The sequence below is a fragment of the Drosophila mojavensis genome, unplaced genomic scaffold (assembly GCF_018153725.1).
Source record: "Drosophila mojavensis isolate 15081-1352.22 unplaced genomic scaffold, ASM1815372v1 contig_136, whole genome shotgun sequence".
NCBI lineage: Eukaryota > Metazoa > Arthropoda > Insecta > Diptera > Drosophilidae > Drosophila > Drosophila mojavensis.
This window is the reverse complement of record NW_025318667.1, coordinates 30,476,203-30,489,345: the sequence shown is the minus strand read 5'-3', so window position 1 is coordinate 30,489,345 and position 13,143 is coordinate 30,476,203. Positions and strand designations below refer to the sequence as shown.

The 13,143-nt window shown below is 33.3% G+C and overlaps 1 protein-coding gene across 1 annotated transcript; it reads left to right on the top strand.

The window, feature by feature from the left end:
• The first annotated feature begins 641 nt into the window (after nt 1-641).
• Nucleotides 642-1,992, top strand: LOC6586235. The gene is made up of 2 exons (XM_002011822.4): nt 642-1,235; nt 1,614-1,992. Exons 1-2 carry the CDS (start codon nt 873-875, stop codon nt 1,866-1,868), a joined length of 618 nt encoding a protein of 205 aa, XP_002011858.1. The 5' UTR covers nt 642-872; the 3' UTR covers nt 1,869-1,992.
• The last annotated feature ends 11,151 nt before the right edge of the window (nt 1,993-13,143 follow it).

Sequence of the window (13,143 nt, the reverse complement as noted above, 5' to 3'; positions counted from 1 at the left end):
CATTAACTATATTCAAATTATGGCAAGGCCTAAGTAACGGCCTCATTCTATACGAGTCTGGTGTGTAACATCTGTGAACTAAATTCGTGAATCGAATCGAATGAAACTTTTTCGTACCAACAGTGATCAATTAATGATCTACATAATAAAATATTTATGCATCTTATTTAAGATTCCACATACTAAATTTATTACTTATCGCTTTTATAGTCGACATATACAAATCTTAGGCGAAATATAAGGAGATGATATTCAATACGACCATGATATGTAACACTGATATTTTGGTTAAATAAAGCTATCGAACTTATAGATCGACATGATACCAATCCGATTCCATTAAATCCTTCAAGATACACACAAGCAATTCTTAATCAACCACACTTTGGCTAATTATTCTCGAGTCGTAAAGTATATTACCTCTACTATAATGGAATTCGGTTGTAATACCAATAATACTATTATTAATTAATAGTTATAATATTAATAATTGTTCAGCTCGTAAATAGAAAAACATAATAAGAATAGTTTCTTTAAGAAATGTTATTAACACGGTGCTACTTTATATTTCGCAAGACAAACTGTCAATTTGAAGTCAAACTAAGCAACATTTTCTCAGCAAGAAATATAAGAAATATTTTTGTTATATTTGTAAATTTGTACACACTTTTTTACGTACGTTACATTTTGTAGGTATTTCTTTTATTTATTTGACTGCAGTATTTGCTATAAATTATACGTGGAAAATTGCAATTTAAAAACAAATTGCTTGGACTTTGTATTTGTGCGCGGTTTAACGGGTTGTCTGCGTATGTGTTGAATGTCTACACACGCATGTGCACACATATATAGTGTATGTAGCTGAGTGGAAAATGTTCAAAGTGCGAAAATTTCAATTTCTCGCGGCCGAAAGCCAATGTCGCTCCTTCTCCATATGGAACTTCTGTCCTACCAGACGCTGGGAGCAGCTGTGGGAGCTCATCGGCAGCTGTACGCCATGTCGTTACGAGTTCTTTCCCTACATCTTCTGGTTGGTGTTGATTATCAGCGTGACGGGAGCCTATCGAAGCCTCGGCGAATGCGTTCACATCTATTGCATCTCCAGTCAACCACTGGAGATGTGGCGACCCCGCAAGTTTTACGTATTCAACATGGAAGTTCTGCGCATGAGCCGAATGGTGGGCGCCATTATCATGAGCTATGCCTGGCTGCTAATGATTTATGCGCTTGTCAATGTGAGTGTCATACAAATATCTGTTATATACAGATACAGATACAGATACAGATACAGATACAGATACAGATACAGATACAGATACAGATACAGATACAGATACAGATACAGATACAGATACAGATACAGATACAGATACAGATACAGATACAGATACAGATACAGATACAGATACAGATACAGATACAGATACAGATACAGATACAGATACAGATACAGATACAGATACAGATACAGATACAGATACAGATACAGATACAGATACAGCTACAGCTACAGCTACAGATACAGATACAGATACAGATACAGATACAGATACAGATACAGATACAGATACAGATACAGATACAATTACTAATTCGTACTTAATTCTATTTAGGCTAAGCCCAATTTCATAATGCCATGGCTAATATTGAATACCATCATGCTGGGTCTGGACTTCTTTTTTTGGGTGTTGGAGGTGCTAACAGGGCGATTGACTCTGCATTTGAGCTCTATTGTGTCCATGTTTTTATTGCTCTGCACCCTGGCTCTGGTAAACTGCATCAAGACGGTGTTTGAGAATGCGATTAAATACAATATGGTGGAGACCCTAAGTGTATTAGGACCAGATTTGATATCACTCTTTCTTTAGCCCATGCCAGATTGAGAACAACTCAACTTCAAGACGTTTCGCGAATCCCAAGTGGCAGCTCATTACAAGATACAAGCTGTAGCACCTTTTGGGTCTCATTAAATTGAATGGTTATCATTAAAAAGGTGGAGCACTTCTTAATTGTATCAAAAACTGAGTTTCCTCCCCACAGCTGCCTCAACTGACCGCCTGGCCGGCTGCCTGCCTGCTGCATTAAGCTCAATTAACCGGCACGCACACTGACTGCGCGACTGACTGACTGACGGACTGACGTGCTGGTTGGCAACGTCGTGCAGACCTTAATCAGTACCCGTGTGGCAGGTACAGCTTCAGTTTAAAGTATAGCTACAGCTGGGACCCGTGCCTAGCAAACACCTTGCGAAAGCCCAACCATACCAAACCAAACCTTCGCCCTACCCTCATTTAAGTAGCATGTTTGTATACAGATCTATATATAATCGAGGCCCTTTAGCTTTATCGTATGCCTTGTCCGTTGGAGTAACTTATTTCAAATCAATCTATTTACTGATCACTGAACAGCTTCAGTTAAGCTCGTCGAGGGTCAGTTTTCTAACAACGAGCCTTATTTTCTATCCAGCATTAATCGATATAATTATTAGCTTTTGAATAAAAATTATCATTAGCTTTAACTAAATTAGCTTCAGTTTCCGATAAATAAATACTTCAGATGATAAGATCATTATATCTCAAAATAAAGTTAGAAATTAAAACTCTTGCTATACAGGAACATAGATGGCACTCAAAGATATTTTTCCTTCGAGTGTATTATATATAAAATTATTGTAAATGTATTATATTGTACATATGTTATTTATCTACTTCACATCCATCTCCTTTATTTTAGTTGCAAGAGAATACGAAAGTCGCTGAAAGCTTTCGTTTTGCATTGCCTGACGCTGGCGATTTGAGGAATTGCACCTGTTCTGCTCAAGCTGCAAGTTGCAGGCACCGAAATCTATACTCAATTAAAAATAAAAATAAAATAATAAACAAAAAAACAAGAAACAGAAAATTGAAACACAGCCTGAACGCTTAACATGAGGGCTAAAAAAAAAAAAAAAAAAAAAAACGAAAAGAGAAGAGCTAAAAGCCGCTGGGCCAGTTATGTGACAGACGCAGATAGCCTCAAAATGCGGAGCAGTCGACGACGTTGCAGCCAAAGGTTATAGCTGGCTCCTCGAGTGCCTTCTGAAGCCGAAATTGCCTTCTGCTTCTGTTTCAGCTGAGATAAGCAATTTTACTGAGATAAGATCGATAGATTCAGCTCTATCTATATGATTAATAACAATTGAGAGCTTTGCTCAAGATACAGGTAGTGCCACACCTTAATCGGAGACCATCCAAGTAAAGCCATATTTGAAAGAGACCTAGAGTAATCCACCTGCAAAACTAGGTGATATCGGCTCCATTACTCTATTACTCCGAAAAATATTTGATAAGTTAAATAAAATCATAATGAAGCTCAAGTATTAAATTCCTTCTTCATGCTTATTCTTAAACTAAATGTTCGACTATGTCTATGTTGCTCACTAAGTTCTTGGACAGTTAGACTTATCTCGAATGATCTATATCTATGTATATGCACTAGAACTGTGGAAGGTACAATGGACGGTGAACAAGTAAATATTATGCAGCCGATGGCTGCGGATGAAGGGAACAACACACTCGTCTCTGTCCATCCGGCCGACTATCCAGCCATCCGTCCCTTAGTCCGTTTCTTCGTTCGTCCATCCGTCAAATTGGGAATTAAAACGAAAGTGAACGCCGAATGCGTTTTCGCGTCAGAGACAATGCAAGATTTTGTGACTCGCCCTCTCTATGCAATTCTGTTAGGGTAAATGACGGCCACTAAAACTCTTCGCATTTTCTGGAGACTCCGCAAAGACTTCAACTACCGGAAATGTATTGTGAAAATGGCTGTAAGTGAAGGTGAATCAGTAACAGGCTGATGACAGCAAACACTGAGGAAAGATTAGGCAATCCAACGAACTCCACTCAATTCGCAACTCTGTTGTAACTCCAGTTACAAATAGTCGAGGAAAGCTTGGGGATGACCTAGTGAACTAGTGGAGTTTCTGAGTGGATGTTGATTATTAGGATTTTTGATTTGACGAGATGTTGCGAGGGATGCCAAATATCAGTTATTAGAGCATATCTCGTCCATGGAAAGAGCTGAATATGGTACTTGGGGTATACAAAAGTACTTCCAATGCATTAGTAATAAAAACACATTTGTTTGCGTTTGGCTTTAGTTTTATTTTATGTAATTAACTTTTCTGCTCTTCTCTTATCTTGGAATTATACATTAAGCCCTCTAAGCAAAACATTGAAGTTCGGCAACAATTCCATGTATACATATCTTTCTAGATGATGGCAGAAAAGACCGCCTACAATTTGTTAGTTGCTATTAAATATAAAATGTATCAATTAATGTATATGTATATAGATGTCATAATTGTACACATGTTGATTTTTATATAATGTGGTAAGATGTGTGTACGTAATGAGATGTGTATGTATATACTCTTTAAATATATACTTTATTTATAGTTATACTTGAGGGTTTGTTAAAGCATGGTTAAATATTTTATTTTCTAGATTGGTAATATATTTTTTGGTATATATGTATGTATATATGTATGTATTTTTTTTTTTTTTTTTTCGAAAAATTTACAAAGGAACCGAATTTTTATTCATATATATTTAAGTTATATACAAATATATATAACTTTTCAATAATATTTGTTTGTATTTCGTATATTGAAATCCCTGTGCCACATGCCTACTTATTCCTGTATGTATTTACCTAAAATTTGTTATCATATATAGTTAATTTTGTACTTTCGGCTTTACTCGGCCAAAAATGGAAAAAGCAATTCGGAACAAGCTGCTTTCAACATTTCGTATAATATATTTTGTACTTTTGCATTACCTATAATATTTTGTATGTGAATATGAGTGCATGTCTGTGTGTGTGTGGGTGTGTGTGTGTGTGTGCTAACTTGAGTCGTGGTCAAGGTCGGAAGCTAGACAAAATCTTCAGAACTGTGATCCACTCAGCCAACTGGAAATCAAATTTAAGCAATGAATTAAACAAAAATGTATATTTAAGAGTGACAGCCATAAATATCTGCACAAAGCGACGAACCTCTTTCATGGCAGAGGCGTTAAAATTTATGAATTTTAAAATGATATTCACGCAAGGAATTAAGTGAAATGAAATGAAATTAAATAAAAACCAGACGGCAATTCCATAAAACCAAAACGAGTCAAATAACAAATGAGACAAAGCGAAGCTAAATCAAATAAACGACTGAAACGCTTCAGTGCTGAGCCAGTCACGGTGACTGTGTGTGAACGTGTCACAGTTACTTATATATATATATATATATATATATATCTGAATCTGAAAGTGATCCGACTCTCAAACTATACCCGTATATCAAACTTAATATAAGTTTGCATATGTATCTCTATCTACGTCTGCTGCTATATGTAGATGCATGTAATCATTTGTCTCAATGCGAATTAGAAAATGTATCGTACCCAAAATCCTTGCATAAAAATGTATCTCTATCTATCATCTATACCTCAAACTGGGTATGAATGGTCATGGAATACAATGCAGTATGTCGGGCTGCACCTGAAACTCTTTTGCCTAATTCTGCATCAATGGCTGTATCTGTATCTGCATTTGAATATACATACATATGAATGTGTATCAGCCTCAATCGAAGTTGAGAAACTGATCTGTTTTTTATGTCGGAACATGACTTTTTACATGTAATGAATGCATCTATGCTAATATAGATTTCAATCAATATGTACCCGAATTCAGTCTTTTGACTGCAATTGTATATGATGTATCTAGCGATAAACAATGGGATCTCCACTATATCTATAATCGCTCCGCATCCAAATGGCAAACGGCATCCCTGGGGCTCATGTTGTCAAAGCAGTGAGCACTAAAAGTAGCCGAGAATAAAAGCAACAAAAGCCGCAACAATATGCCGGCAAATGAAACAGAACAGAGAGAATAAAATTGAAACAAAAACAAACAACAAAAATAAACAAAATACAAAAACGCAACGAAGCAGCTCAACATGACCTTCACCCAATAAAGCGATCAGTGATCGCGGTCAGAGGTACAAAAATTTGCAGTCAAATACAATTGCGCAATTTAGTCTCTGTCTGACTGCCTCTATATGTGTGTGTGTGTGTGTGTGTGTTAGACTTTTGTTCCATTCATGTGAGTGTGCATGTATATGTGTGTGTGCATACTAATCAGAAAGATTGCCAATGGGAGTTGAGTGCGAGCTTATGCACATATACATACACATATGCATACATACATATACACATGCATGTAAAAAAAAACTAGATCTTTACGTATACCGTTAACTGCGAGCTTTTTACGTATTTCCCATTCTCATTCACATCAAATTGTTATATATGGCCGTATTTGAATGGAAAGGTCAGGCGCTTGCCTCGGACACGTATTCGAGCTATTTATATTGAAGCGAAGAGTTGAAAGTGCAAATTGAATATCTTTAAGCTCGAACTGATACAAATATATGTATATTACTCTCAGCCACTCTGTATACAAATATAATATATGATTGATATAAATATATACGAGAATGCAATCGCTATGTCATTATGATGTCAACGCTTCTGTTTCGCAGAATTCGCAGAACTGCTTCGCAAAATCAATCAGTCAATAAATTATTTGGTCCATTATCGAATCACTTATACTCAGCACAGGGTATCTTCTAGTCTGTTACACTTGTTCCTTTCCTTTTTCTGGCTTATACTTTACTTGCTTGTTTCGCCGTCGACTAACTCAATGTCCCCTTTTTTGCATTCCTCATTATACCTTGAACCCATTGAAAATGGGAAATCAGAGTATAATGTTTTTATTGAAATGTATATATTAGGCAGAAGGAAAACACACAAAGTATGTATATTCTTGATCAGGGCGACGAGCTGAGTCGACTTAGCCCTGTCCGTCTATCCGTCCGTATGTGGGAACGCGCCGATCTCAAAAGATATAAGAACTGGAGACTTGAAATTTTGTTGTATATATCAGCATGTATAGCGCGCATATCAAGTGTATCTCAAAAAATCGATAAGTTATCAGGTTATCAATTATAAAACCTTATCGAAAACCGGTTATAAAATTATTTCTCCTACATCTTTAGAGCTAGAATCGCTAAATTTTAATTGTAGACTCATATGTATTTTAGAGATTTTCGATTTTGTTATAATTCACCCCCACCCTTATATACATGCCCATAAATTTCTAAAATAAATAAATAAATACTATTATACATTTTCATGTTATAATCACGATCTGAAAGTTTCATGAAGATTATCCATCGACAAAAAAAAGTCATTAAACAATTAAGTTCTCATAGTAAGCCCACACTCCAGCCAATGCGTGTTTATGCGTGGGTGCCTATGTGTGTGTCTTCTTTTTCCCTTATGTAAGGAGAAAACAAGCGAATAATTATTGAAATATCAGTTGCTCGAATGGTTCAGGGGATCTCGTAGTCGAGCAGTCTCGATTTGTTTTATTATTATTTATTAAATTTGCCGGCAAAACAAAATTCACTTTTGCTGTTGTTACTGTTCGTTATTGTTGTTTATGGCGACACTAGAAAAGTGAAAACAAAAGCAAAACATTGGTTGAATCAAATACATTCGAATTCATCGGCTTAGAGGGTGTGGCAAAATGCATATAGCATAGAGTGTGTGACAGTGTGTGTACTTTGTTAACCCGGGTCGCGCACGATAGCACTTACTGCACTTGATTAGATACGGCGACAGATCAAATTGCTTTCACACGGTGGCGAGGAGACAATAGCTAATGACCCCAAATAGCGCTAGATGGGGTAGAGGGAGCAAGGCGGCCTGCCAGAGAACAAAGTGAAAGCTCAATTGAATAGTGAGTGTGAATCATACTTGAAATGACGAAATTCCGCTGATGTAGCCAGCAATTGGCACCAGAAACAATCATTTCTATATACATTCATATGTGCGTTCTATTCAGTCCCAGTATATCAATGCAGATACATCTGTATGAAGCACAAGTTAAGCTATTATTATATTTTTAGCAAGCTGCTCACGAAGAGGGAACTTTGGCTGCTGCAGCTCTATCATATACAAGGGTGACTCATAGCATATCGAATATACATAGATGATATATGGCTATATTTCATATATTAGAAATAAATAACCTGATGACGAGCGAGTCATTCCTACAATTTGAACATTCCTCAATACAAATTAAGAATATCAGTCTATGTAATGGGCGGGACTTGGAATTGCGCATTTCATTGATTTGGTTTGTTTCGGCCACATAATTCAGCAATTAACACAACAAACAAAAAAGCATATGTTAGAAAAAATGGCTATAAAATACATCAAATATAGCTGAACATTTAAATTTTAAATACAATGCTACGAGATGTCTCCCTGAACCCCTTATTTTAGTGTCCCTATATATTTCTCCACTCTGTCTATCTCTCTCTCTCTCTCTGTCCCTCTCGCCCCCCCCCTCTCTCTCTCTCTCTCTCTCTCTCTCTCTCTCTCTCTACCTCTCTCTCTCTATCTCTCTCTCTCTCTCTCTCTCTCTCTATCTCTCTCTCTCTCTCTGTCCCTCTCTCTCTCTCTCTCTCACTCTCTTCCTATCTCTCTGATTGACTCAGACTAATTTACTCATTACTCAGACAGTCAATCAATCAATCAATATAGCCGTATCTCATTTTGTTATATTTAATTCTTAATTCTTTAATTTTATTTAATTCTTCAAAAAACTCATTTTTAGTTAGGTAGTCAATCGTTAATATCGTTTTATTTACAAACTCTTCAATTCAATCATTAGTTAAGTTATAATAATCAATCATTTATCCATTAATCTATCATTAGCTTTTTAGTCTGTCAGTCAATCCGTCAATCAATCAGTCCATTTTATAGTAATTCATCATATCACACAAATAATAGTTTATCTAGTTTTATTCGTTCTATGAAGTCCACATTCATTGTCCACTCTGTAAGTTGGTCCGTCGATCAATTGGTCAATCAGTCGGCCAAACACAACATACATATATATCTTTGCATCTAGCTGTCAGATATCTAACATATCATACAAAACAAGTAAGAAAGCTCTAGTCGAGTCTGCTCGAAGATCGCCTGAACCCTTCGAGCAATAGCTATTTCAATCAATTTTTCGCGTCTTTCTGCTTAAACAAGACAGACGCACGCACACACACACACACACACACGCATACACACACACACACACACACGCATACACACACGCATACACACACACACACACACACACACACACACACACACACACACACACACACATACCCACATACACATACACCCACACCCACTCCCACACATACGCATACACACACATTCACGCACACAAGCGCCCACGCCTAAACACGCATGGGCTGCAGTGTGCGCTTACTATGAGAATTTAATTGTTTAATAACTTTTCTTGTGGATGTATTTTCTTCATAAAACATTCAGACTATGATTATAACATAGATATGCATGCATTTGGTAAAGCACAAGCCTCTAGTATTTGAAATACGCCTTTTAAAAATATGTGGGTGAGGAGGTGAATATAGGGGTGGGGGGTAAATTTTGACAAAAGCCAAAATTCTATAATGTACATATGAATCTACATTAAAAATTTGGCGACTCTAACGTTCAAGACGTAGCAGATATAAATGTATTACTGGTTTTCGATAAGGGTTTTCATCGATAACAAAATAAGGGGGAATGTTATCGATTTTTAAAGCAAAACATACTGACAGACGGACGGACGGACAGGGCTAAATCAACTCAGCTCGTCGCCCGGATCAAGAATATATATACTCTGCCACGCCTCCTTCTGCCTGTTACATACATTTCATATATATATATATTCATCGGTACTATCAATACAGCCATCAATTGCCAATAACAACTCCTAAAAACTCTGTCATAGACACACCTATTATATGTAGAAAAAATCTCTCGAAGCTGTAAAACAAAAGCTAAAAAAAAAAAAAAAAAAAAACGATAAATAAAAGATAATGAATTGAATTTTTCTTGGTATGTTCAAATATTTATTATATAATTTTATAAGCATAATTTTGAAAAAAAAAATAATAATTAAACATTTTTTTTGCTTGATTTGCATATATATGTATATATGGGGTATTAATAGTTTTGTATATCCATAGAGATATATGGATACAACATTCATATATACATATATGTATGTACTTTATATACATTTATTAGATCGAAAAATCGCGTCTTTCAATTAATATAAGTAACTAAATAACGATTTAAAAGTATTAGATATAAGTTTATATAAGATAGCGTATATATAGAATATTTATAAATCTTTTCTTTACATATACAGTATGTTTAAATAATGTGTGTTTAAATTTTATATAAAAAGATATTTTGTATTTGCCAAATTAAAAAAAAAAAATTGAACAATTTCCAAAAAAAAAAAGTTTTTCCTTTGATTTTTTAGTTTTTTTTTTTTTTTTTTTTTTGGATTTCATTGGTTTTTTTTTTTTTTTTTGTATATCAACAACTATGGTTATATATAAACATACATTAAACATGTATGTATATATAATGTGTATAAAAATTGTAAAATAAAAAATAAACGTAAAAGTGTTTATGCAACAATTGCTTGTTGCAAGTTATTTTTTTATATATATTTGCGAGGATTTAGAGGTTTTGGTTGTTGTTGTTGTTTTTACTTTGTTGTGTTTCACTTGGTTTACAAAAAAAAAAAAGTTTAATAACTTAAATTTTAATTGCAAAATGCATAGCTTATTTTTCCGTTTTGTTTTGTTTTTTTTTTTTTTTTTTTTTAACCTTTAGTTTAACAAATAATAAATGAAATTGCTTGTATTCCTTTTTTTTTTTTTTTTTTTTTTTTTTTTTTTTTTTGCTGTAACATTTTTGCCATTTTTTTGTAGTTTTCTTTTTGTTGGTGTATTTTGTCTGGTTTGTTTTATTGTTGCAGATAAATTTGTACGGTTTTCAAATTGTATTTATTAAGACTCTATGTTTTGTATTTTCATATACATATTTATATGTATATATATTTACTATAGGAAACTAAGTGCATTCGTATTGATTGGCTGTGTCTATGTATGTGTGTGTGTGTGTTTACATGTATGTATGTGTTTGTGTTTGTTTATTATAAATTGTACAATAGTCTTTTGCTTATCTTGTAATTTGTATTTAGGATTTTACTGGTATTTTTTATCTACTGTATTTTGTATTTCTTTTCATTCTTCAACTGCATTTTTATCTATTGTATCTTTCGTTTGTTTTTGTTTTTCATTTTTTTGCTTCATCTGATTCTAGTGTAAATTTTAAGAAAATATTGGGTATCGATTTCCTATTTATTTTGGTTGTTTTTTTTTTTTTTTTTTTTTTTTTTTTGTCACTAGCATTTAACGAGATTTCTATTTACATTAGTTTTTTTAACAACAACAAAAAAGTACTTTTTTTTTAGATTTACATTTTGGGTTTTTTAATTTTTTTTTCTGTTCTTCTTTTGTATAAAAATTGATTTGATGTTTTTCCGTAAATTGCTTAAACACCTGAATAGTATTTAACATATATATATTTAACAATTTTTTTTTCATTTTTTTTTTATTTCTTTATATTTTTTAATATCGCGTTAAATGAAGTGTATAAGATACATATACTATATATTTTGTATGTATAAAATATATATGTAAAAAAAAAAAAAAATATATATATATATATATATATATATATATATATATATATGTTTAAGGGAGCAGTGGCGCTAGATTATAGTTTTACCCTTATCTTTTATATTTTACTTTTACTTTCATCAAAACACTTGTAAAAAAATGTTTGTTATGTTTTCTATTATGTTTCAAATGTTTCTTGTTTATTTACTCGTAAGAACAAACGCGTTTGCAAGCCTTGGGGATATTATATAAATCATCAAATTATCCCAGCAACTCTACTCTTCTGTTTCTTCTTCATTTAATAACCCGAAATTAAAAATTTGAAACTAAGCATAGGTTAGGAACCCAGCGATACTCAGGTAAAACATCAAGTATCAAAGCAAAACTAACATTTTATAATATATATATAGTTATTATAGAAAGATAGAATTTGTTGTGAATCCATGAGCGCTATTTGTCTAGAAGTTCGTTGAAACGTCGCTATAAATGTATCAGATTTATAGTTCATATTAGTTCTACTAGTTTCCTAATAGTTTTTAGTTAGTGTGTGTTTCCTTTCACATTTTCTCTCTCTCTCTCTCTCTTTCCTCTCTTTCTATTTCTCTTTCTTTTTTATCGTTTTTATCATTGTTTAATTATATATAATAAAAAAAAAACCAAAACTAAACCTAAATAACAGTTTTGCATCAAGTTTTGTATGTTTTATTTTGTTTTTGTTTTTGACTTCAATTGAATAGTTTAGATTATGTATATGTATATGTATATATAAGTTTATACATGACAATAACTTGCTTTGCTGTTTTTCTTTCAATATATTAAAGAACTATATGTATATATACATAAATACATATACACATCTCTTATTAGCAAAAAATCGACAGTTGAACAGCTGACAAAGCTCACTCGGCTTTAAAAAACCATCGCAAACTAAGCAGCCAATGTTTTCTTCTTCTTAATGTTTCCCTTCTTCTTTCTACAATTTATCTCCTCTTCTTTGTGGTTGCAGTATATATTCCTAAGAAAATAATCTATTGCTCCTATCATCATATCATTTTCTTAGTGATTCTATTTTAAATTGATATTTCTATAGCATGTTTTCCTATTACTAATTCTTAACTTTTCGTTTCGTTCACTCTTGTATTGTTATTATTATTTTGCGCATTTCATATGCGTAGTTAGAAGTTTGTTAAGAACTTTAGTTGTCCTAAGCATATTCTTAAAGCATGTCAGGACGACAACAACAAAATCAGGAAATTAAATTAATTTCAATCATGTCTAAGGTTGCATATCAAATGTTCACATCTTATTAGATATATACATATCTATAGTTTTTCTTTTCGAAAATATGCATTATATATTCAGAAAAAAAAATTGAACAAACCGCAATGTGTTTTCTATTTAGGCAGTAAAAAATGGTTTAAGCGCATTTTGCGTATGTCTAGGAAAGCTATCTATCGATTTCTTTTTTTGAGACGCTGTCGTCGTTCTGCTAG

Bases quoted from the DNA above. Each gene is read 5' to 3' on its own strand.
- LOC6586235 (XM_002011822.4), top strand. From the start codon at position 873: ATGTTCAAAGTGCGAAAATTTCAATTTCTCGCGGCCGAAAGCCAATGT. The intron at 1,236-1,613 runs GTGAGTGTCATA...AATTCTATTTAG, and splicing joins TGATTTATGCGCTTGTCAAT to GCTAAGCCCAATTTCATAAT.